The sequence below is a fragment of the Hippoglossus stenolepis genome, chromosome 16 (assembly GCF_022539355.2).
Source record: "Hippoglossus stenolepis isolate QCI-W04-F060 chromosome 16, HSTE1.2, whole genome shotgun sequence".
Lineage (NCBI taxonomy): Eukaryota > Metazoa > Chordata > Actinopteri > Pleuronectiformes > Pleuronectidae > Hippoglossus > Hippoglossus stenolepis.
The window spans coordinates 1,472,184-1,497,173 of record NC_061498.1 but is presented as its reverse complement, the minus strand read 5'-3'; the positions used below and the strand labels follow the sequence as shown (position 1 = coordinate 1,497,173).

Here is a 24,990-nt window from a genome sequence, read left to right as displayed (position 1 = left end):
CATGAATCTACAGGAACGTGTTGTTGCAGAAATCTTGGCAGTGAGGGAGAGTTGGCTGTCGAGTGTCACACCCAGGTTCCTAGAAGTCTGAGTGGGGCTAAAACAGAGTTGCCAAAGGTAATAGTCGTTTTAGTTTATGTGTGAACTTTATATTGTTTTTAAATAAAGATTATTTAAAGAAAACTGTGTGTGGTCCATGTGGTGTCAGAATAATATAATATCTCTATATATTAGAGACAAAGTTTCCTATTTTTGTATTTTTTATATTTTAACTTGCACACTTACACCACATTGAATTCCTTGTATGTGTAAACCTGCTTGGCAACAAAACCTGATTCTAATGACATGTTAACTCCTGTTGTCGACTACTGACACGGAAGGAGGAAGGGAGAGGGTGAGGTAAGAAGGGGTGAAGGTAGAAGGGTGAGAGGGTTCAGGACAAACGTCCCCTCATCCCTCTTTTCTTTGTCTAATCATTTGTCTGCTGGTTCAGACGTTTGTCTTCGTTCTTCACCTTCACTCTCTCCAGCTGCTCCACTTTTCTCCTCCACTTCCTCGCAACACTCTCCAGCTCGTTCTCCGTCTCACTCAGCTTGTCCAGGCAAGCCAGGTACGATTCTGTGGAAGCTCGTCTCTTCTTTGTTTCTGTCTTAATCAACTCGTCCTTGTGTCTCACGTCCTCCTCCAGCTTCATCTGTTCACTTTTCAGTTGGTGAACTTGCTCCTTCAGAGACGTGTGTCCTTTGTTGAGGGCCTCCACCTTCCTGCAGCTCAGTCCCTCAGTTGGAGTCGTCTCCTGCTGCAGCTTCACCTCCAGCGTCTCTGCCCGACTCTTCTTCAGCTCCTTGTCTTTTGCAGTGAGCGCGGCCAGGCAGTCGATGGAGGCGTTGGGACGAGATCTCCTTTTCTTTTCTGCGTGAGTGATTTAAAAATGTAAGAATAGTGAGGAAGGTCGGATTAAATCTTTGATAGGTTGAATTTTATTGTGTTGATATTGAATATGTGTGCATCCATGTGTGTAGAACAGCTCTTAGTGTGAATATGTGCAGTACATGTGTTTATTCAGAGTTCACAGTGTGATACACGCATGTTTATGTGGTTCTAAATATGTTCCTGTGTGTTTTTTCTGTTGCTCTGATTAGACAGCACTTGACCATTCCTCTCAGTGTTGGCTGTGATCGAGCGTCATAGGAAAGCCATCAGTGTGCGTCAGGTCTGTGGAACCTGGGACACACACACCTCTCCCCTGCAGGTTTCTCCGTCCTGCTCCCACCTGAGCCGTCATGGATCTAATGGAGTAGGGAAACGTGAGCTGTGGAGTTAAAAACTGTAGCACGCCAGGCTTCCAGGGAAACTGCTCCAACCAAGACTGTCAGGAGGAGGAAACAATGTCTGGATCGATCTTGTTAGGTGGGTACAAAACAATGGTGATGATACTGTAGACGATTTTAAAATGATACAGCCAGCTACTGTCATTATTATTATTATTAGTTATAAAAATATTTAAAAAACAACTTCAACCTTTATCTGAAGGACAGAATATTAAAACAATTTCCTCTTATAACTAATTAAACAATTTATTGAATTATTACAAAGAAAAACTGAGTTGAGATGATTCTACAGTAAATAAAAAGCAGCTGCTTAGCTTAGCTTAGCATAAAGACAGGTTTATCCTCTTAGCCTGATTCTGTCAATAATCAATAAACAGATCCTCCTCCCAGCACCTTTAAATATCACCAATTAAAACGTTATATATTGTTATATAAACACATGCACACAAGCATTTGCATAGATTTAAAATCCCACCACATATTAAACTGCCCAGTTGCTCCCGTCTGTTTCCAGTGAACATGATGAATTACCTCTGCAATATTTCAACTGAAACTGTAAAAACAATCTGGAAATGAATAAAAGTTCTGGAGGAAAAGTGAGAGTTATAAAATGAATAGTAAATATACATATATATATATATATGTGTGTGTGTGTGTTCCAGATTTTAATATGCAGTACATATTATTAAAATTAATTAGCAGAACTTGGCCAGAAAGCTTCAGCAGAATGATGTTATTGATATGATCACTGGGGCTGAAAATGTTGCTGAGCTATGGAGAAAACATTTAGAGGATATTTCTACCTGACTCCATGTTGTTTCTTATATTTTTATACTAGTCTTTCATAGTAGTTTAGGAAAAAACTGAAAAAACATCTTCTTGTGCCAGTAATCATGAGAACTAATTATTTCTGTGAACGTTTTTTACCATTTTCCATTGTGGACTGAACATGTGTAAATTTGTGATTCTAATGAAAATCAATCATCAATATTTCATTTTCTAGTGTGTTTGACTGTGATTGTGGTTCCACTGATAATCTTCGGCCTTCTTGGAAACACACTGACCCTTCTGGTGGTTTGGCTTCGCCCAAACATGAGAAGCTCCGCCCACCTCTACCTGAGCAGCATGGCTGTTAGTGACCTGCTGAATCTCCTGCTGCTGGCTCTGGATCTATTGCAGGTGCCCTCACATATATCCTATAATACTTATATACTTATACACCTTTTTGTTGCAGTTCACTGTGATTTGACCAGATACTCATGGTTTGGCTGAACGTTCACTGAATGGATTGTGTCTCTTCCAGAGCTGGACAGACTGGAAGTTAGGAGTCTTCGCCTGTAAGCTGACCATGTTCCTCTCAGAGGGCTGCACCTTGTGCACCATCCTCCACATCACCTTTCTCTCCCTGGAGAGGTACCTGGTTGTCTGCTGGCCAATCACCGCTATGACGCTGGTGACACGTCGCAGAACCTGGGCTCTGATTGGCTGCCTCTGGCTGGGAGCGGCTGTCAGTGCAGCACCATTTTTGGTCATGATGGAAGTGGAGAAAGTGGATCATATGGGAAAAGAGGTTAATGACACAAAGTGCAGCATTTCAAAATCCTCATTCTCCTCTGGCCTCGTGTTGGCCATGATAATTCTCTACAACCTGTATGTCCTGGTTCCCCTGTGCATCCTGGGACTGGTCTACATCCTGATTGGACGGACTCTGAGGCTCCGTCCACAAAGCAGCCGTAAAGACAAGAGTCACCGACACACAGTCAAGATGCTGGGTGAGAAACACAATCCAACACACACACCCTTAGGTTCTGAATTTAGCTTTTACTAAATACAACTGACAAAGGCTGACGAACAGATTTAATACTTTGTCTTCATCTCGGCTTGCACATCTGGAGCCAGAGTCGGAGCTGTATCATCCAATAGATAATCAAAACTAAATTTACCAGAAAAAGAACTCACCAGTTTTATAAGAACCACATAAAATGACAGAAACCATCGTTGAGAATATATTTGACGTGTATTTTGACTTTTTAGTTTGGTCCATGTCCCGCCTGTTACCATCAAGGAGGCAGGCAAGGTTTAGGACCTGCAGCCAGCCACCAGGGGGCAATCGAGATGCTTTGGCTTCACTTTTGGGGAGCAGTCATGTCGTCCATCTTTATTTCCAGCTGTGTGTCAATTTAGGGGCTGCATCACAGCGACACGAGTAGAAAGGCTCCTACAGATGCTTCCTTTCATACCAGAGAAAGCTCTGATGAGTGAATCCTTCCAGGTCCAACATGTCCCAGGACTCATTGCACTTTGGTGACGAACCGTATCAACTCAACTAACGGCTCACATGTTAAAAAAACCAAGAGGCATTAAGCTTTCTGTCGTGTCCAACTTAAGGACAGGACAAGCTTCTCCTCTGTGGACCAGACGGTCTCATTTAGTTTCAGCCTTCACAGTCTACCTGACCGAGGAAGGAGGTGGGTTGAGTAGATCGTGTCCTCTGAAGGTTGCAGCCCCTGAACTGAGACACAGCTCTCTTCTTTTTTTTACTTTTTTTTTTTCAACTTCTGTTTATTGGAATTTTACATGGATAATTCACAGAGTCAACATTTGAAATACATCCTACATAACTCCCTTCCCATGTGCCCTCCCCCCACCCCAACCCAGCATCCCCTTGACAGACACACCACCAAATATTTAAATAAACATCTGTATACAATGTTGAGTAAATAACACACAAAACAAAAACAGTGAATAAATAAACATGTAATGTACACTCCTTATAAAACTAAGTACATCAGCACTGTGCTATACCAAAGGAATTATGAATCCTCCCAGTCTTTTATTTGGGTTAAATTGTCATAGTATGCAAGAAAAGGCCTCCATACCCTTTCAAATGTATCTGCAACTCCCCTCAGTGTATATTTAATCTTTTCAAGCTTCAAATAGAACATGATCTCTTTAAGCCATCTTGTATGAGATGGTGGCACCGGCCTCCTCCAGTTAAGGAGGATAAGGCGCCGAGCTAACAGAGTGGTAAAGGCGATCACAACATGCATGCCAACCGGCCATACTGTGCCTTCGGGCATCACCCCAAAGAGTGCAATTACAGGTTGAGGTTCAATCGTCATGCCATAGATGTCACTCAGCGATCCAAAGATTTTCTCTCAATATGTTTGGAGGCTCGAGCACAGCCAAAACATGTGTAGCCAGATTGCAGTGGCTAGCTTACAGCGGTCACATGTAGGATCAGTATTAGGGTATATTCTTGCTAATTTCTCCTTGGTGAAAGGGAGACGATGAACTATCTTAAACTGTATTAGACCGTGCCTGGCACAGGGGGAGGAGGAATGAACCCGGCCAAGGATTGAAGCCCACTGACCATCAGCAAATGACAGGCCTAGGTCTTGTTCCCAAAGTGTCCTTAAGTTATTCAGAGACTGTGGGTTTATCGCGTCAATTTCCCCATAAATCCGGGAAATGGCGCCCTTGAGACCGGCATTAAATCCTAGGAGACTATCTAAGGGCGTGCTTGGGGGTTGTGCAGGGAAAGGATGGTAACCCCTTTGTACAAAGTGCCTAATCTGTAGGTATCGAAAAAAATGGGAACGGGGCAACGCATACCTCCCTGACAATTGATCAAATGAAGCGAACACCTTGTTAACATATAGATCCTTAACAAGTCTAATCCCATTGCCATGCCAGGCCCGAAAGGCCAGATCTGACTTGGAAGGGGTGAAAAGATGATTTGCCAGAATAGGAGCCTGTATTGATGCGCTCTGCAAGCCAAAATGCTTCCGAAATTGTACCCAGATCTTCAAAGTATTGGCAACTACAGGGTTTTTGAAAGAACCAGAATTAAGCGGTAAAGGAGCTGTGACCAGTGAGTGGAGTTGCAATTTAAAAGATTCCAATTCAACCCAAGCGGGAGCGTCCACATCTGCACCACTATTAGCCCACATTATGACCTTTTGAACATTGCAGGCCCAGTAATAGTGAAGAAAATTAGGCATTGACATTCCTCCTAACTTTTCGGCCTTTGTAAAAAGTTCTGCGAATACGGGGCCTTTCCATCCCATATAAATGCAAATAGTATTTGGTCCAGTGTAAAAAAATGTTTTTTAGGAATGAAAATCGGAATACATTGATACAAATACAGAAACCTAGGAAGAACATTCATCTTGATTAGGTTAATCCGGCCAGCTAATGATAAGGGTAATGTGCGCCAGCGGTTTATGTCCTGCCTGCATCGATCCAATAACGGTGTGAAGTTTAGTTTATATAACTTGTGAAAAGACCGCGGCACCACCACCCCAAGGTATTTAAAATGGGAAGACACTCTCTTGAATGGGAAGGCTGTGGCCGGGATATCGAGAGCTGCTTTGTTTATGGGATAAAGTTCGCTTTTTTCTAAATTCAGTTTGTAACCTGAAAACTTTCCAAATCGTTCCAAGGTGGACAGGACGTGCGGCAAAGAATATACTGGGTTAGCAATGTACAAAAGTAAATCATCGGCATAAAGCGAGAGCTTGTGTGTTGTGTCCCCTAGAGTTATCCCTTCAATTGCCTGGCATTGACGAATAGAAGCTGCAAGGGGTTCAATCGCCAGAGCAAAAAGCAGGGGACTCATAGGACAGCCCTGTCTCGTGCCTCTATGTAGTGGGAAATATTTTGAGTGAGAGTCATTAGTATGGACAGAGGCTAAGGGAGAGGCGTACAACAATTTAACCCAGGAGATAAAATCATCACCAAAGCCAAATTTCCTCATGGTCATAAATAAATATTCCCACTCCACCCGGTCGAACGCCTTCTCTGCATCTAAGGATATTACAAGCTCAGGATCATCCGAACTGGTGGTCGTATAAATAATATCGAACAGCCTACAGATATTAGAATAGGAATGTCTGCTTCGAATAAATCCGGTTTGGTCAGGTAGCACCAGCTTGGGAAGAGCACTTTCAAGCCGCAGAGCAAGGGACTTAGCGAGAATTTTACAGTCGCTCTCTTCTTTAACAGTGTGAGACATGTATTCTATCCCCTGCAGATATTGATGATTCTCATGTCCACTTCCTGTGTCCTTCTCCTCATGTCCATCAGGAGTGATCTTCTTGGCCTTCGTCCTGTGCTGGCTGCCCTACATCGTCGGTCTGACCATGAGCTATGTTTCTCAGAGCACTCCTCCTGAAAGCACAGGCAACATGGCCTCTGTTACCGAACCTGTTAGCCTCTCAGACTGGGACCTGAAGACACGAGCTCACACAGACACAGATGATGCACTCTGTGAAAACACAAACAACGAGATCGACACACACAGTGATGCAGACGCACACTTGGTGGACTCACAACCTGAAACGCTCACTGACCCGGGCGCAGGTTCTGATGATACAAGCGCACATCATGTTGTATCACACGACGTCAGAGCTGGAGAGAGCACACACAACCTGGGTCCTCGCACTGAAACAGACACACACTCGGAGATACACAATACTACACATAACAAGCAAAACACAACCCTTTGCATAAAGTCACAGAAGGACACACTCAGTCTCACAACACCGACAGCAGGCACAAACACATATGTTGTGACGCCCACTAACAGTACACACAATAACACACTGACTGACCCCCAGTTGGTTTTTATCCTGGTCGCCTCGGTCCTCTCCCGCCTCAGTGCTGCCATCAACCCTCTGGTGTACAACCTGATGTCCGCCAGGTACAGACACGCTGTGCGTAGCCTCGTGCACACGCACTGTCTCACACCGTCTCACTGACTGAGCACAACGCTCTCATCAGGACACTCCACAACCACTTTGTAAACATATAGGCACACGTAACAACAGCAGAAACACAAGGTAGCTGTGATGATCACTGGTGGTTCTGCAACGACCATATTAACAAACTGAATTCAGCTGCTTTCAGACCTGCACTGAACTAAGATATCATGAGCTTTGACTGTAGGAGCAGCTAACACTCTGCTAACACACAGCTAACCCTGCTAACACACAGCTAACCCTGCTAACACAGCTAACACACAGCTAACACACAGCTAACCCTGCTAACACAGCTAATACACAGCCAACCTTGCTAACACACAGCTAACCCTGTTAACACAGCTAATACACAGCTAACACTCTGCTAACACACAGCTAACCCTGCTAACACCCAGCTAACCTTGCTAACTCAAAGCCAACACACAGCTAACCCTGCTAGGACACTGCTAATACACAGCCAACCCTGCTAACGCAGCTAATACACAGCTAACACACAGCTAACCTTGCTAACACAGCTAATACACAGCCAACACACTGCTAACACACAGCTAACCCTGCTAACACAGCTAATACACAGCTAACCCTGCTAACACCCAGCCAACACACTGCTAACACACAGCTAACACCCTGCTAACACACAGCTAACCCTGCTAACACCCAGCCAACACACTGCTAACACACAGCTAACACCCTGCTAACACCCTGCTAACACACAGCTAACACACAGCTAACACACAGCTAATCCTGCTAACTGAGCTAGCAGCAGTTATTTACAGATTTTCTGTCACAGTAACATTCAGACATTTCCGCAATCTACCCGGGGTGGGCGGGGCCCTACCTAGCCTCCGATCAGTTAGTTTAAGGCAAGTCCAGTGATGATTGGTTGGAGTTTTGGGAACGATTTCTTGTTCTCTCTTTTTTGTTGTCTCTTTTCACTCTTATCTTTTGGTTTATAGTCTTTTATTCCAAGTTCCATATCCTCTAGGTGTTAATACTGGATGAAACGAGTATCCGGTACAGATACTGAACTTTAACGAGCACGAAAACCAATCCGAGTAAAATGTGTCAATAACCGTACTCGTGATGAATGAAAAAGTTCACTGCTGCTGCGCACACAACACGATCTTGTCGTTGTCACAGCCGCTCTGTCCACAGGGATACTAACGTGTAGCATCGTTATCTATGATCATGTGTTCTCAGCGTCCACTGGCCGAGTCAGCGTGCACCAAGCCCGGCCAGACGCACACGGAGCAAGCGCTCCTCTCTCTCTAACTCACACACACACACAACACATAATTAACATTGTGTTTACCTTGTGTAGATATTAAAAATACAGCACCCCCCTCCCCCCAAAATAACTACGGCAGGTAGTAAAAAAGCCCTGTGATGAGTCATACACACAAACATCACACCGTTTAAATGTAATTGAAAGAGTTGATTATGAAAACTCATTGAGTTGAGTATGTTTATGAAAACCTGCATTTTACTTAATACTTCTTAATACTACATGTGTTGTGTTTAAGTGGATTCACTGAAGTTTATTAAAAAATGTGTTCTGAATAGTTATCTTACTCTTGTGATCAAAAACATTCATCTGAAGCTCAATTCTGAGGCTGTTCTGTAAAGAGTTTTCTAATAAACAATAAAAATACAAACTTCCGGATTAAGCCCCGCCCACTTCTGGTACGGATATGGATAATTTTCCATTTTCCATTTCTTCTATGTCTCTTTTCTTTGATGGATATTCTGTGTTTAGGATGATTATTGGTGGAGCCATATTGTTGCTGTACTCTTGAGACAGTTTTGGATCAGAGCTTTAGTTTTAATTTGAGCAACTCTTCATTTAGTTTACGAACTCAGTTTACTGTGGGATTTCACAATGCACTGATAAATGTATTGAAATATGATTTTATGTTGTGTTTTTTATTTCACTAACTAAAATTTCTATCCGTTTTTTCCTTAGTCGTGAAAACAGGGTTTAAGCAACAGAGTTGAACAATCAAACAACACAGGATGATACCAAGCAAGGACAATACTATGTCTTATTTTCCTAGATCATTGTGTAGCCAGATGCTCCCTCCCTGCCGCTGCAGGGCGCTCTACCTGTTATAATGGCGCACCAGTCATTAGGCGACGTCAGGCGTCCCGTATTTAAGGAGGCGGCCGTGTTTGGCTCGCCCTCCTTCCGTTTCCGCTCCTCTCCGGTGGGTCTTGGATAGCGTGGAAGAGCTACTTCTGTAGCCGCGGCGGAGTTTGGCGTGTTTGTGCAACAGCCAGCGCCTTCCCTAAATATCCCCCCTCATACGCAGCGTGACTGACTGCTGGCGTGGGATCGCTCCGCCGGGGGACCTTCGGGGTGCAGTTGCGGGTCTGCTTTCTGGACTCATCTACGGCTGGGGGAGACTCCCACCCTCCGGGTTGCTGTGACTGTGCCTTGGCTTGCAGGGTGGTGCGTATGGCCCCATTATTCACCAAATTCTGTTATGTTGTCATATTAATTATTAAATTTGTTTATTCGCCTTCCTAGAGGCCCTGCTCCTTCGTCGGCCGTCATTGGCCACCACGCCTCAGACGGACCTGCTGTTTTGGCTTTTACTGGAAATTGCACTGTCCTAAACCACACTTTTATGAACTGTTGCGGCTGATAAGAGCACGGCTCCACAGTTAAAGACTGCCTGGCTCAGAACCAAGGAAGTGGGTCATTTTTAAAAAGTATTGTCTCATGCACTGTGGCTCTCCATGCTACACCTTCACGGTGCGTGGAGTGATCACCACGGAGGGATGCCTAGTTTTTAGCAACCTTTAATCCCATTTACATTGTGTTCATATTGGTTGGTATTTGGCTTATTTTGTGGTTTTGTTGTTCTGTTTTGTTTTGTTGTTTTCAATTCTGACATGTTTTAATTATTTTTATTGTTGGTCAGGTGCTGTGGGCCTGAGGCGGCGACCCAATTCCTGGTGGCGGGGTTTTCTTCACAACCCGTTTTGTTGGTTTGCTGTGTCACGGGTGGCGAGTTTATTAATCCTTCCCCTTTTTCTTTGGTCGTCGTCGCCGTGGTAAGTCCCAGCCCTGTCCCTGGTTGCTCATGTCAAAAGTGTTTTATTTCTTATGTTAAATTGTTATTCTGTTTGTTTGTTTCATTGTGTTTTTGTTTGTATTTATTCCTGTTATATTAAAGTTCTTTCTTGTTAGTACAACACGTCTCATGCCCCGTGATTCAAACGAAACCTGTGCTGTTGCACTCACCATATTTTAGTATTTCCTGGCGGTGGAACTCCCCAGGTGGCGTTGTGGCAACCTTTCACTATCCCCGCTTTCCCACCACGCTACATTCTGGCGTTGTTGGCAGGGTATCACAGTTAAAGGGGCAGAGACGTGTTTTATTTTTTTTTTTTCTCCTGTTATTTTGTTGAACTATTTATTGATGGGCGTCTTCTCTGTGGTTTGAGTGTTGTGTGTGTATATAAAGCCAGAACAGCAGTGTTTAGTCTGATTTAATTCAACGTACCATTTTGTCAGGCTTTGGTGCCGTTTCACCTTGTCAGTATGGAGGAGGAGATTCAGCAGCTCAGGGAGCTTGTGTTACAGCTTAAGGCAGATAACGAACAACTTCGGCAGGCGCGTGCTGCATCTCCGTTGGACCCCGGTGGGGCTGTTTTCTTTCCCTCTGCTGCAGCTAGTCAGGCGCCGACTGCAAGCGTAGCCGCCGCTGTCACAGAGCGACTGGTTGTAGTTCCTAGAGACCGTAAGTGTCCCATTTTTCAATGGCAGGGCAGGCATAGGAATAGCTGAGTGGATAGAGGAGATACAGGCATGTGTGTGTGCTCGCCATCTTTTTGCTGTGGACCAGGCCCTTTTTATGTTTGATCATTTGGAGGGAGAGGCAAAGGGGGAGATTAAGTTTCGCCCTAGTGCGGAGAGGCGAGACCCAGTCCAGGTTCTTGCCATCTTAAAGGAGCTATATGGTTGTGCTCAGTCATATGTGACCTTACAGCAGGCTCTTTTCTCGGCGCCAACTCGAAGGAGAGACGTTTCAAGAGTTTTCCTTAGCTCTCATGGCTTCAATGGCACGGGTTAAGCAGTGTGCACCTGATGGGATGCCTAATTCAGATGTCCTCCTCAGGGATCAGTTCACTGAGCATGTTCTTGACAGCTCCCTTCGCCGGGAACTCAAGCAACTAGTCAGACGCCAGCCTACTGTCACCTTGTTGGAGCTTCGTGGTGAGGCAATTAGGTGGGAGAGGGAAGGTCTTCCAGGGGGTGATAGGGGGCGTAGCTCCTCCTTGCCATCAGTTTATGGTCTCCAATATGGAGTGCAGGGTCGCTTTCAACCCGCCCCTCATGTTACTCCACCGGGGCCAGGTTTGAGTGAGTTGATGGACCTTATGAAGTGTCAACAGGAGCAGCTTAACCAGCTCACCCGGACAGTAGCCTCTCTGCAGGCCCCTCGCTCCCAAGGTCAGACTTTTCGTGGTGGTCCTTTAATCTGTAGAAGGTGCCAGCAGCCTGGACATTTTGCTCGGGAGTGTGATGGTGAGCGGGCTTCGTTTCAACGCCTTGCTAATTCAGTAGCTGGGTCGAACCCACGCACCACCGTACCGTCCCATTCCTGCCGCTAATGGGAAAACTGAAGCCCACTGAGCTGCAGAGTCACAGCACAGTTGGGGAGTCTACAGGCTCACAGGAAGGTGTAACAGCTGACTTAATTGCTGCTTGTCCAAACATTAATGTCTTGAATGGTCTAGCAATTCCATATATACGCTACTTGGAGCTTGATGTGGAACTATGTGGCAAGGTGATGCCCCGTTGTGGGATTCTTGTCAAAACCCCCCCCGGTTTTGTGTCTTCTGTCCCTGGCATCTTGGGGATGAACGTGATACGCAAATGCTATCGAGAGCTCTTCGGCGCATTCGGGCCCTCTCTTTTTGATTCACCCTCGGTGCCGCAGGTGCCTGGTCCCGTTATTGCGGCCTTGCAGCAGTGCCATCAGTCTGCCGCCCAGGCTCCAGGGGGCCACACTGGCATTGTGAGAGTCCGAGGCAAGCGAGCGGTGCGCATACCTGGAGGGGTGATGAAACTGGTTGCTAGTACCTGTCCAGAACAGTTCACTAGACAAAGTGCTCTGTTTGAGCCCCCTGAGTCAGGTTTACCAGCTGGGTTGCCAGTTTCACCATGCCTTATAAAGGTTGTCTGGGGTACAGTGTACGTCCCAGTGGTCAATGTTGGGACCACCGAGGTTATCCTTTACCCACGGACTAGTCTGGGCGTCTTGAATGCCGCCCAGGTTGTCAGCCTGCCTGCAGGTGTAACTGAGGAGAGGTGAACCTTGGCAACTGTCTCCTCCCATACAGTTTCCCCCTCAGTGTCAGATAGGTTAGAGTCACTAGATCTGTCTGAATTGACTGAGCATGAGCAAGCCAGTGTAAACTCTCTAATACGCAAGTATCAATCCGTCTTTTCAACCCATGAAGGCGACTTGGGCTGCACCAACCTCCTCTCCCATGACATACCTCTGCTCGATGAGGTCCCTGTCCGGCAGACGTACCGGCATATCCCTCCCTCAGAGTACGAAGCAGTGAAGGTTCACATTAATCAGCTGCTGGAGTCCCGGGTCATTAGGGAGAGCAGTAGTCCATATGCATCACCCATAGTATTGGTAAGGAAAAAGGATGGGAACCTGCGCTTGTGCGTGGATTATCGCCTCCTTAACAGTAAGACCAGAAAGGATGCATTTCCTCTGCCTCGCATCGAGGAGAGCTTGGATGCACTCTCTGGGGCTTGCTGGTTTTCCACCCTCGATCTGGCCAGTGGTTACAAACAGGTCCCTATGGCAGAACAGGACCGACCCAAAACTGCATTCTGTACACCATTTGGCCTTTTCGAGTTCAATCGCATGCCTTTTGGCTTGTGTAATGCCCCAAGCACTTTCCAGCGTCTGATGCAGAGGATGTTTGGTAACGAGCAGGGTCAGTCCTTGCTACTTTATCTGGATATTATTGTCTTCTCCTCCTCTGTTGAACAACATCTGCAGAGGCTGGAAATAGTGCTTGGTCGGCTCCAAAAGGAAGGCCTAAAAGCAAAGCTCGAAAAGTGTGCATTCTTTCGACGGGAGGTTGGTTACTTGGGGCATGTCATCACAAGCCAGGGAGTCTCCACAGACCCCAAGAAAATCGAGGCTGTGGCTAATTGGCAGCGCCCCCGTCACATATCGGAACTGCGCTCCTTTTTGGGTTTCGCCAGCTACTACCGTCGCTTTGTAGAGGGTTTTGCAAAGCTGGCTGGCCCGCTGCATAAACTAGTGGCCGAGCTGGCAGTTACCAAGTCCAAGAAGGGGCCAGGCCAAACTTTGGGTGCTGCATGGACACCTCAGTGTGAGGCGAGCTTTGAGGCCTTGAAGTCAAAGTTGGTCTCGTCCCCAGTGCTAATATACGCCGACTTTTCGCGGCCTTTCATTTTAGAAATTGACGCCAGCTATAGTGGTCTTGGGGCTGTCCTCTCACAGCAGACTGACAATGGCGTGAAACCTGTGGCCTATGCAAGCAGAGGCCTTCGGCCCACCGAGCGCAACATGTCGAACTATAGTTCCATGAAGCTGGAATTCCTTGCACTCAAGTGGCCCATGACGGAGAAGTTCCGGGAGTATTTGTTGGGGCATAAGTGCCTTGTCTATACCGACAAAAACCCGTTGAGCTATCTCCAATCAGGTAAATTGGGGGCCACAGAGCAATGATGGGCCGCTCAGTTGGCCGACTTTGACTTTGCCATCAAGTATCATTCAGGTCGCAGCAACAGGAACGCTGATGCGCTACCACGGCAGTATGTTTCTGGCTCCCATTTAGTTGCTCATGTCTTGCCTGGCACTTCAGTCCCCCTAGGCTTTCAGCAAGGGCCACACCCAGATCCGGTGATGTCTGCAACTCAGTCCCTTGTCTCAGCTCTTCCATCCCACTCTACATCTGATCTTCATTCCTTGCAGCAGGATGATCCCTTTCTAAAAGATGTGTTTGTGTTTTGGCGACGGAAAGCGCCGCCTACCTTGGCTGAAAGGCAACAATTGTCCAAGCCAGTCATGGCGATTTTGCGCCAATGGGACCGCCTAGTGGAGAAAGATGGGGTTCTTCTCCGCCGAGTTTTCCGCTCCGACAGGGGAGAGGAGTCTCTCCAGTTAATCTTGCCTGCAGTTCTCAAGCAGGAGACCTTGAACCAGCTTCACCAAGAGCACGGCCACCAGGGCATCGAGTGGACTACAGAATTGGTCCGACAGCGCTGCTATTGGCCAGGAATGTCTTCAGACATAAAGAACTGGGTCCAAGAGTGTGAGCGCTGCCAGGTCGCTAAGGACTCGGGCCACGTGCCACATAGTTTTATGGGCCACCTGCTTGCCTCTCGACCCAATGAGATCGTGGCCATCGATTTCACGCTGTTGGAACCTTCCCGGAACGGGTTTGAAAATGTCCTGGTAATGACAGATGTGTTTAGTAAGTTTACCGTAGCTGTCCCTACACGGGATCAACGAGCCTCCACTGTGGCTCAGGTCTTGGTTCATGAGTGGTTTTATAAGTTTGGTGTTCCGGGCCGCCTTCATTTGGACCAAGGAAGGAACTTCGAGAGTTCTTTGATTCACCAGCTCTGCTCGTTGTACGGTGTCACAAAATCCCGTACTACCCCATACCACCCTGCGGGTAATGGTCAATGCGAGCGGTTTAATAGAACTCTTCATAACCTCCTTCGTACCCTGCCAGTATCACAGAAACGGGATTGGGCCTACTGTCTGTCCCAGGTGCCGTTTTGTTACAACACCACACGTCATCAGGGCACTGGTGAGTCGCCCTTCTTTCTAATGTTTGGACAGGAACCTCGGCTTCCTGTGGACTTCCTCCTGGGTCGAGTTCAGGATCCAGTACCTGGCGAGGTGCAGGACTGGGTGGTGGAACATCAAGCTCGACTCAGAGTTGCTTTTGAGGGTGCTCGTGAACGGTTGTTGGCTGCTGCTAACAAAAGGAAAGAGCGGCATGATCAGCGGGTCCGAGATCTACCTTTCACAGTAGGCAAATTAGTGTACCTGAGGGACCACGGTGTTAGAGGTCTTTGGAATTCCGTGGTCTACCAAGTTGTGAAGCCCCCCTGCGGTGATGGAGCAGTTTACACGGTTGCCCCTGTGAACGACCTGCAGAAGGTCAGAAAGGTTCATCGGGACATGTTAAAGGCCGTGGTCCAGCAGGAGGCTACCAATCCCCCATCTAAGATGCCCTCTCCGCCGTCTTCGGTGGCACGGGATGATGATTCCTCTAGTGCCGGAGACTTATGGGTCTTGGTTCCTGAAACCCTTTTCCCACAGTCTGCAGTGGTTCCAAGTACCATGCGTCTTGACAGCCCTCCTGTCATGATCCCATTGCAGACCAGGCCCATTCTGGCAACACCTCCTGCTTCTAGAGGTTCCTCACCGCCAGCTCCTTCATGGTCCCCAACTGAACAACCAAGTCCCAGGCAGCTGGCTCTGCGTAGATCTGCTCATTCCACGGCAGCCCACCATCCGAATGTCCATCGTCTTCCTCGGCCCGCAGATCACCAGGACCATGCTGCCAATAGACCTCCAGGCCCAGTGTCTAACTCCCAGTTGGCCATTTTTAGACCTTGGTGTTAGTCAGACCTTTCTGTCCATCGTCGGGCCGACGATGCAAAAGGGGGGGATAGATGTAGCCAGATGCGTGCTCCCTCCCTGCCGCTGTGGGGCGCCCTACCTGTTATAATGGCGCACCAGTCATTAGGCGACGTCAGGCGTCCCGTATTTAAGGAGGCTGCCGTGTTTGGCTCGCCCTCCTTCCGTTTCCGCTCCTCTCCGGTGGGTCTTGGATCGCGTGGAAGAGCTACTTCTGTAGCCGCGGCGGAGTTTGGCGTGGTTGTGCAACAGCCAGCGCCTCCCCTAAATATCCCCCCTCATACGCAGCGTGACTGACTGCTGGCGTGGGATCGCTCCGCCGGGGGACCTTCGGGGTGCAGTTGCGGGTCTGCTTTCTGGACTCATCTACGGCTGGGGGAGACTCCCACCCTCCGGGTTGCTGTGACTGTGCCTTGGCTTGCAGAGTGAGGCCCTGCTCCTTCGTCGGCCGTCATTGGCCACCACGCCTCAGACGGACCTGCTGTTTTGGCTTTTACTGGAAATTGCACTGTCCTAAACAACACTCTTATGAACTGTTGCGGCTGATAAGAGCACGGCTCCACAGTTAAAGACTGCCTGGCTCAGGACCAAGGAAGTGGGTCATTTTTAAAAAGTATTGTCTCATGCACTGTGGCTCTCCATGCTACACCTTCACGGCGCGTGGAGTGATCACCACGGAGGGACGCCTAGTTTTTAGCAACCTTTAATCCCATTTACATTGTGTTCATATTGGTTGGTATTTGGCTTATTTTGTTGTTTTGTTTTGTTGTTTTCAATTCTGACATGTTTTAATTATTCTTTTATTGTTGGTCAGGTGCTGTGGGCCTGAGGCGGCGACCCAATTCCTGGTGGCGGGGTTTTCTTCACAACCCGTTTTGTTGGTTTGCTGTGTCACGGGTGGCGAGTTTATTAATCATTCCCCTTTTTCTTTGGTTGTCGTCGCCGTGGTAAGTCCCAGCCCTGTCCCTGGTTGCTCATGTCAAAAGTGTTTTATTTCTTATGTTAAATTGTTTAATTTTTTTTCATTGTGTTTTTGTTTGTATTTATTCCTGTTCTATTAAAGGGGACATAGCATGCAAATTCCACTTTGTTAGTGCTTCTACAGGTTAATGTGGGTATCTGGCATGTCTACCAACCCAAAAACTCTGGGGAAAAAACACTCGCGCGTTTTGTTATAGTTCCTCTAAGTCAGAAACGTCATGCTTGAGCGACTCGATTGAGCTTCCTGGGTTTTGTGTCGTAACAAGGTACTGGAAGTCTCCCTACATGGTCTTGGCCCACCCCCCGTCCCCCCACACTCGTTACGCCGGGTTTACACCGGAGGCTGAGAGCGCAGCGCAGCGCCGTTCCCAAGCACGCAGCCGGGCTGTTCACACGGGACGAGCATTTCTCCGCTGGTCAGCCCGTGATTCACTCACATGTGGCATTTGTCTGGATCGTTGGGACTGGGAGGCTGCAGCAGCTGCTCGGGAGCGACCGCTCGCTCTCCCGTGCGTGAGCTGGAATTTGTGTCAGCGCCACACAGCGCACAGCAGTGTGGAAGACTTCCGCAGTGTTCAGCACTACTGTAACCCCCGAACCCCGACATTCAACGGGTACAACAACAAGCGGAGAAAGCAGAATCGCGGGCTGACCTTATATATACAGTCTATGGGGCTGACCAGCGGAGAAATGCTCGTCCCGTGTGAACAGCCAGGCGGCTGTGTGCTTGGGAACGGCGCTGCGCTGCCTCGCAGCGGTCTTCCACACTGCCAGCAGTGTGGAAGACTTCCGCAGTGTTCAGCTCTACTGTATGCCGGGTTACAGTAGTTCCGCCGGGTTCGGGGGTAAATGATGGTCTTCATAGCCCCCCCCACGCCTCTCTTTCTCTCTCTGTCTGTCTGCTTGTGTGCTTGTAGTGGGGGGCAGAGGGGGACATTTAATTATGTGATTGGGAAAATTAAAACTCAAAAAAATGCATATTTGATAATTTATATCATATAAAATATGTAATTTATATCGTTTAAAATCATGGGGGGAGAGGGGGGAGGGGGGAGCTGCCTCATTAGCATTTAAAGGAACAGGCACTCAAAACAGGTCACTCTGTGGAGGGCTGTTTTATACAGGGTAAAAAGGGTGCTGTTTTAAATGATCCTTGTGGTATTTTGACCAAAGTATGTTACAGACATTTCATTAAGACCCCAAGGAACCATATCAACTTGTGGTCAAATGGGCATGCTATGTCCCCTTTAAAGTTCTTTCTTGTTAGTACAACACGTCTCCTGCCCCGTGATTCAAACGAAACCTGTGCTGTTGCACTCACGGTATTTTAGTATTTCCTGGCGGTGGAACTCCCCAGGTGGCGTTGTGGCAACCTTTCACTATCCCCGCTTTCCCACCACGCTACATTCGATATAAAAACTCTTTCAGCATTATATTTGTGGTTTATAATGTGTATCAGCTGATTGTATCACACCTAAGTGTAATTGCAGCTCCACAGGCAGCTGCAAACAGAATCTCATGCAGGCTCACAGAAACTTGAAGGAGCAAGAAGAAAGGGGGATATGCCACGCCCCTAAAACCTTTTCTTTCTCTCAGTCTAGTTTTAGACAGCAACGACTGCACATCTCTCCGTATCACCGGTGAACCACGCCCTAGTCACTGACACGCAATGACCCACAGTGTAATCTCTCCAAACTTATAACACAATTTCTTCAGATTCACATAAAAAGGCGATAGACTTCACTAAATACAGATATGAAAAGGACACAATTGCTCTGCCGACCAACCTTTGATTATAAAGCTGCATCAGCGTGCACACTGACTTTTTCCCATGGCACAGACACAGTTCAGATGCAGTCAGGCCTTTATCTCATTCGGCCGTTCCTCGGCTTCCAGGCTTGAAGCAGCTGCAGCTTCCCGTCTTATTGTCGTGTGCCACCCTTGGCTTGGCCCTTTGCGCTGCCCTCTGGGCATAAACCCTTTGGTCTACTCAACTCTAAATACAAATTTTATTAGGTCGGATTTACTTCACAAGACTCCGGAGTCAAATTTGCTAACGGAGTTCAATTCATTTTTTAAATTTATTTTATATTTATTTATTTGGGGCCTCTTGCCCCGTTTTGGGGACTAGTTTGTGTGAGGGCCCCCCCCCCTGCAAGCCTCTCTCCGTTATCAATCAATTCATTATCGCATTGCACAAAGGTTTAAGGTTCTTTTCTTGAGAGTGTTAGACACTACTTACTGCTCTTGGGTCTGGATGAGACTGTAAATTTAATTATGGTAAGAATTTTCTTACCTTTATGCAGCAGCTTTACAGCGTCGACCCAGCCCAAGATGCAGTCTGCAGGCGTCCCTCTACCACGACTGGACCTGCTCGCCACATGTTGGAGAAGATTTCTCGTGAAGAAAACACAGAGACTGAATCGCAGTGCAAGAGAGTCCATTTATTACAAAATCTGTATCAGTATTTATAAACCTCAATAAACAGCTTTGTTTCCAGTGCTGACATATGTGCTTGCATGTCTCCTTTCCTAGAAGTCCTCACTCTAAGTATATGTGGAGTGCTCTCTCGTCCTCACATTGTGTGTGTGTGTGTGTGTGTGTGTGTGTGTGTGTGTGTGTGTGTGTTTCCTTTCCATGGAAGTCCTTACTGGAAGAGTGCCTACTTAGACAGGTTCTTTGGGCTGAATAACGATACAAGTGGGAATTGGCTTTCTCATATTTCAGCCAAGTTCGTTCAAAACGAGTTGTACAACATCATCGTCTGATTAGACAGCACTTGACCATTCCTCTCAGTGTTGGCTGTGATCGAGCGTCATAGGAAAGCCATCAGTGTGCGTCAGGTCTGTGGAACCTGGGACACACACACCTCTCCCCTGCAGGTTTCTCCGTCCTGCTCCCACCTGAGCCGTCATGGATCTAATGGAGGAGGGAAACGTGAGCTGTGGAGTTAAAAACTGTAGCACGCCAGGCTTCCAGGGAAACTGCTCCAACCAAGACTGTCAGGAGGAGGAAACAATGTCTGGATCGATCTTGTTAGGTGGGTACAAAACAATGGTGATGATACTGTAGACGATTTTAAAATGATACAGCCAGCTACTGTCATTATTATTATTATTAGTTATAAAAAATATTTAAAAAACAACTTCAACCTTTATCTGAAGGACAGAAAATTTAAACAATTTCCTCTTATAACTAATTAAACAATTTATTAAATTATTACAAAGAAAAACTGGGAGTTGAGATGATTCTACAGTAAATAAAAAGCAGCTGCTTAGCTTAGCATAAAGACAGGTTTGTCCTCTTAGCCTGATTCTGTCAATAATCAAGAAACAGATCCTCCTCCCAGCACCTTTAAATATCACCAATTAAAAAGTTATATATTGTTATATAAACACATGCACACAAGCATTTGCATAGATTTAAAGTCACACCACATATTAAACTGCCCAGTTGCTCCCGTCTGTTTCCAGTGAACATGATGAATTACCTCTGCAATATTTCAACTGAAACTGTAAAAACAATCTGGAAAATGAATAAAAGTTCTGGAGGAAAAGTGAGAGTTATAAAATCAATAGTAAATATATATATATCTGTGTGTGTGTGTTTTCCAGATTTAGATATGCAGTACATATTATTTAAATTAATTAGCAGAACTTGGCCAGAAAGCTTCAGCAGAATGATGCAAATCAATTTTCTAAGGAAGTTAAAGTTATAAATAACAGTAAAATATTCCTCCCGTCTGATATTGATATGATCACTGGGGCTGAAAATGTTGCTGAGCTATGGAGAAAACATTTAGAGGATATTTTTACCTGATTCCATGTTGTTTCTTATATTTTTATACTAGTCTTTCATAGTAGTTTAGGAAAAAAACTGAAAAAACATCTTCTTGTGCCAGTAATCATGAGAACTAATTATTTCTAGGAACGTTTTTTACCATTTTCCATTGTGGACTGAACATGTGTAAATTTGTGATTCTAATGAAAATCAATCATCAATATTTCATTTTCTAGTGTGTGTGACTGTGATTGTGGTTCCACTGATAATCTTCGGCCTTCTTGGAAACACACTGACCCTTCTGGTGGTTTGGCTTCGCCCACACATGAGAAGCTCCACCTACCTCTACCTCAGCAGCATGGCTGTTAGTGACCTGCTGATCCTCCTGCTGCTGGCTCTGGATCTATTGCAGGTGCCCTCACATATATCCTATAATACTTATATACTTATACACCTTTTTGTTGAAGTTCACTGTGATTTGACCAGATACTCATGGTTTGGCTGAACGTTCACTAAACGGATTGTGTCTCTTCCAGAGCTGGACAGACTGGAAGTTAGGAGTCTTCGCCTGTAAGCTGACCATGTTCCTCTCGGAGGCTGCACCTTGTGCACCATCCTCCACATCACCTTTCTCTCCCTGGAGAGGTACCTGGTTGTCTGCTGGCCAATCACCGCTATGACGCTGGTGACACGTTGCAGAACCAGGGCTCTGATTGGCTGCCTCTGGCTGGGAGCGGCTGTCAGTGCAGCACCATTTTTGGTCATGATGGAAGTGGAGAAAGTGGATCATATGGGAAGAGAGGTTGAAAAGGAAGTGTGCAGAGTATCAGAATCCTCATTCTCCTCTGGCCTCGTGTTGGCCATGATATTTCTCTACAACCTGTATGTCCTGGTTCCCCTGTGCATCCTGGGACTGGTCTACATCCTGATTGGACGGACTCTGAGGCTCCGTCCACAAAGCAGCCGTAAAGACAAGAGTCACCGACACGCAGTCAAGATGCTGGGTGAGAAACACAATCCAACACACACACCCTTAGGTTCTGAATTTAGCTTTTACTAAATACAACTGACAAAGGCTGACGAACAGATTTAATACTTTGTCTTCATCTCGGCTTGCACATCTGGAGCCAGAGTCGGAGCTGTATCATCCAATAGATAATCAAAACTCACCAGTTTTATAAGAACCAAATAAAATGATATAAACCATCATTGAGAATATATTTGACGTGTATTTTGACTTTTTAGTTTGGTCCATGTCCCGCCTGTTACCATCAGAGAGGCAGGAAAGGTGTAGGACCTGCAGCCAGCCACCAGGGGGCAATCGAGATGCTTTGGCTTCACTTTTGGGGAGCAGTCATGTCGTCCATCTTTATTTCCAGCTGTGTGTCAATTTAGGGGCTGCATCACAGCGACACGAGTAGAAAGGCTCCTACAGATGCTTCCTTTCATACCAGAGAAAGCTCTGATGAGTGAATCCTTCCAGGTCCAACATGTCCCAGGACTCATTGCACTTTGGTGACGAACCGTATCAACTCAACTAACGGCTCACATGTTAAAAAACCAAGGGGCATTAAGCTTTCTGTCGTGTCCAACTTAAGGACAGGACAAGCTTCTCCTCTGTGGACCAGACGGTCTCATTTTGTTTCAGCCTTCACAGTCTACCTGACCGAGGAAGGAGGTGGGTTGAGTAGAAGGTGTCCTCTGAAGGTTGCAGCCCCTGAACTGAGACACAGCTCTCTTGTTTAACAGTGTGAGACATGTATTCTATCACCTGCAGATATTGATGATTCTCATGTCCACTTCCTGTGTCCTTCTCCTCATGTCCATCAGGAGTGATCTTCTTGGCCTTCGTCCTGTGCTGGCTGCCCTACATCGTCGGTCTGACCATGAGCTATGTTTCTCAGAGCACTCCTCCTGAAAGCACAGGCAACATGGCCTCTGTTACCGAACCTGTTAGCCTCTCAGACTGGGACCTGAAGACACGAGCTCACACAGACAGAGATGATGCACTCTGTGAAAACACAAACAACGAGATCGACACACACACTGATACAGACGCACACTTGGTGGACTCACAACCTGAAACGCTCACTGACCCGGGCGCAGGTTCTGACGATACGAGCGCACATAATGTTGTATCACACAACGTCAGAGCTGGAGAGAGCACACACAACCTGGCTCCTCGCACTGAAACAGACACACTCTCGGAGATACACAATACTACACATAACAAGCCAAACACAACCCTTTGCATAAAGTCACAGAAGGACACACTCAGTCTCACAACACCGACAGCAGGCACACACACATATGTTGTGACGCCCACTAACAGTACACACAATAACACACTGACTGACCCCCAGTTGATTTTTATCCTGGTTGCCTCGGTCCTCTCCCGCCTCAGTGCTGCCATCAACCCTCTGCTGTACAACCTGATGTCCGCCAGGTACAGACACGCTGTGCGTAGCCTCGTGCACACGCACTGTCTCACACCGTCTCACCGACTGAGCACAACGCTCTCATCAGGACACTCCACAACCACTTTGTAAACATATAGGCACACGTAACAACAGCAGAAACACAAGGTAGCTGTGATGATCACTGGTGGTTCTGCAACGACCATATTAACAAACTGAATTCAGCTGCTTTCAGACCTGCACTGAACTAAGATATCATGAGCTTTGACTGTAGGAGCAGCTAACACTCTAACACACAGCTAACCCTGCTAACACAGCTAATACACAGCTGAAACACAGCTAACCCTGCTAACACAGCTAATACACAGCCAACCTTGCTAACACAAAGCTAACCCTGTTAACACAGCTAATACACAGCTAACCCTCAGCTAACCTACAGCCAACACACAGCTAACCCTGGTAGGACACTGCTTACACACAGCTAACCCTGCTAACACACAGCTAATACACAGCTAACCCTGCTAACACACAGCTAACCCTGCTAACTGAGGTAGCAGCAGTTATTTACAGATTTTCTGTCACAGTAACATTCAGACACTTCTGCAATCTACCCGGGGTGGGCGGGGCCCTACCTAGCCTCCGATCAGTTAGTTTAAGGCAAGTCCAGTGATGATTGGTTGGAGTTTTGGGAACGATTTCTTGTTCTCTCTTTTTCGTTGTCCCTTTTCACTCTTATCTTTTGGTTTATAGTCTTTTATTCCAAGTTCCATATCCTCTAGGGTTAAGCCGAATACTCGGATGAAACGAGTATCCGGTACAGATACTGAACTTTAACGAGCACGAAAACCAATCCGAGTAAAATGTGTCAATAACCGTACTCGTGATGAATGAAAAAGTTCACTGCTGCTGCGCACACAACACGATCTTGTCGTTGTCACAGCCGCTCTGTCCACAGGGATACTAACGTGTAGCATCGTTATCTATGATCATGTGTTCTCAGCGTCCACTGGCCGAGTCAGCGTGCACCAAGCCCGGCCAGACGCACACGGAGCAAGCGCTCCTCTCTCTCTAACTCACACACACACACACCACATAATTAACATTGTGTTTTACCTTGTGTAGATATTAAAAATACAGCACCCCCCTCCCCCCAAAATAACTAAGGCAGGTAGTAAAAAAGCCCTGTGATGAGTCATACACACAAACATCACACCGTTTAAATGTAATTATTGAAAGAGTTGATTATGAAAACTCATTGAGTTGAGTATGTTTATGAAAACCTGCATTTTACTTAATACTACATGTGTTGTGTTTATGTTTATTCACTGAAGTTTATTAAAAACGTGTTCTGAATAGTTATCTTACTCTTGTGATCAAAAACATTCATCTGAAGCTCAATTCTGAGGCTGTTCTGTAAAGCGTTTTCGAATAAACAATAAAAATACAAACTTCCGGTTTAAACCCCTCCCACTTGCAGGTTGGGATATGGATAATTTTCCATTTTCTTCTATGTCTCTTTTCTTTGATGGATATTCTGTGTTTAGGACAATTATTGGTGGAGCCATATTGTTGCTGTGCTCTTGGGACAGTGTTGGATCATAGCTTTAGTTTTAATTTGAGCAACTCTTCATTTAGTTTACGAACTCAGTTTACTGTGGGATTTCACAATGCACTGATAAATGTATTGAAATGTTTTTATGATGTGTTTTTATTAGACTAACTAAAATTTGTATCCGTTTTTTCCTTAGTCGCGAAAACAGGGTTTATGCAACAGAGTTGAACAATCAAACACAGGATGATACCAAGCAAGGACAATACTATGTCTTATTTGGCTTTACAGCGTCGACCCAGCCCAAGATGCAGTCTGCAGGCGTCCCTCTACCACGACTGGACCTGCTCGCCACATGTTGGAGAAGATTTCTCATGAAGAAAACACAGACTGAATCGCAGTGCAAGAGAGTCCGTTTATTTCAAAATCTATCAGTATTTATAAACCTCAATAAACAGTTTTGTTGCCAGTGCTGACGTATGCACTTGCACGTGTAGCGTGGTGGGAAAG

The 24,990-nt window shown here is 46.4% G+C and overlaps 1 protein-coding gene and 1 long non-coding RNA gene across 2 annotated transcripts; one reads left to right on the top strand and one right to left on the bottom strand.

Annotated features, from left to right (window-relative positions):
• Window positions 1-778: 778 nt before the first annotated feature.
• Window positions 779-8,072, top strand: LOC118123465 (growth hormone secretagogue receptor type 1-like). The gene is made up of 5 exons (XM_035180874.2): window positions 779-916; window positions 1,143-1,410; window positions 2,335-2,510; window positions 2,635-3,103; window positions 6,420-8,072. The coding sequence occupies exons 2-5, from the start codon at window positions 1,389-1,391 to the stop codon at window positions 7,091-7,093; spliced, it is 1,341 nt and encodes a 446-aa protein (XP_035036765.1). The 5' UTR covers window positions 779-916; window positions 1,143-1,388; the 3' UTR covers window positions 7,094-8,072.
• On the bottom strand, window positions 907-24,127 carry LOC124854983. Its single transcript, XR_007034914.1, has 6 exons — window positions 22,872-24,127; window positions 21,164-22,428; window positions 19,031-19,653; window positions 2,980-3,099; window positions 2,749-2,836; window positions 907-1,289 (listed from the first exon to the last, which is right to left on the bottom strand). It is a non-coding gene; the product is annotated as an uncharacterized LOC124854983 (long non-coding RNA).
• Between the last annotated feature and the right edge of the window lie 863 nt (window positions 24,128-24,990).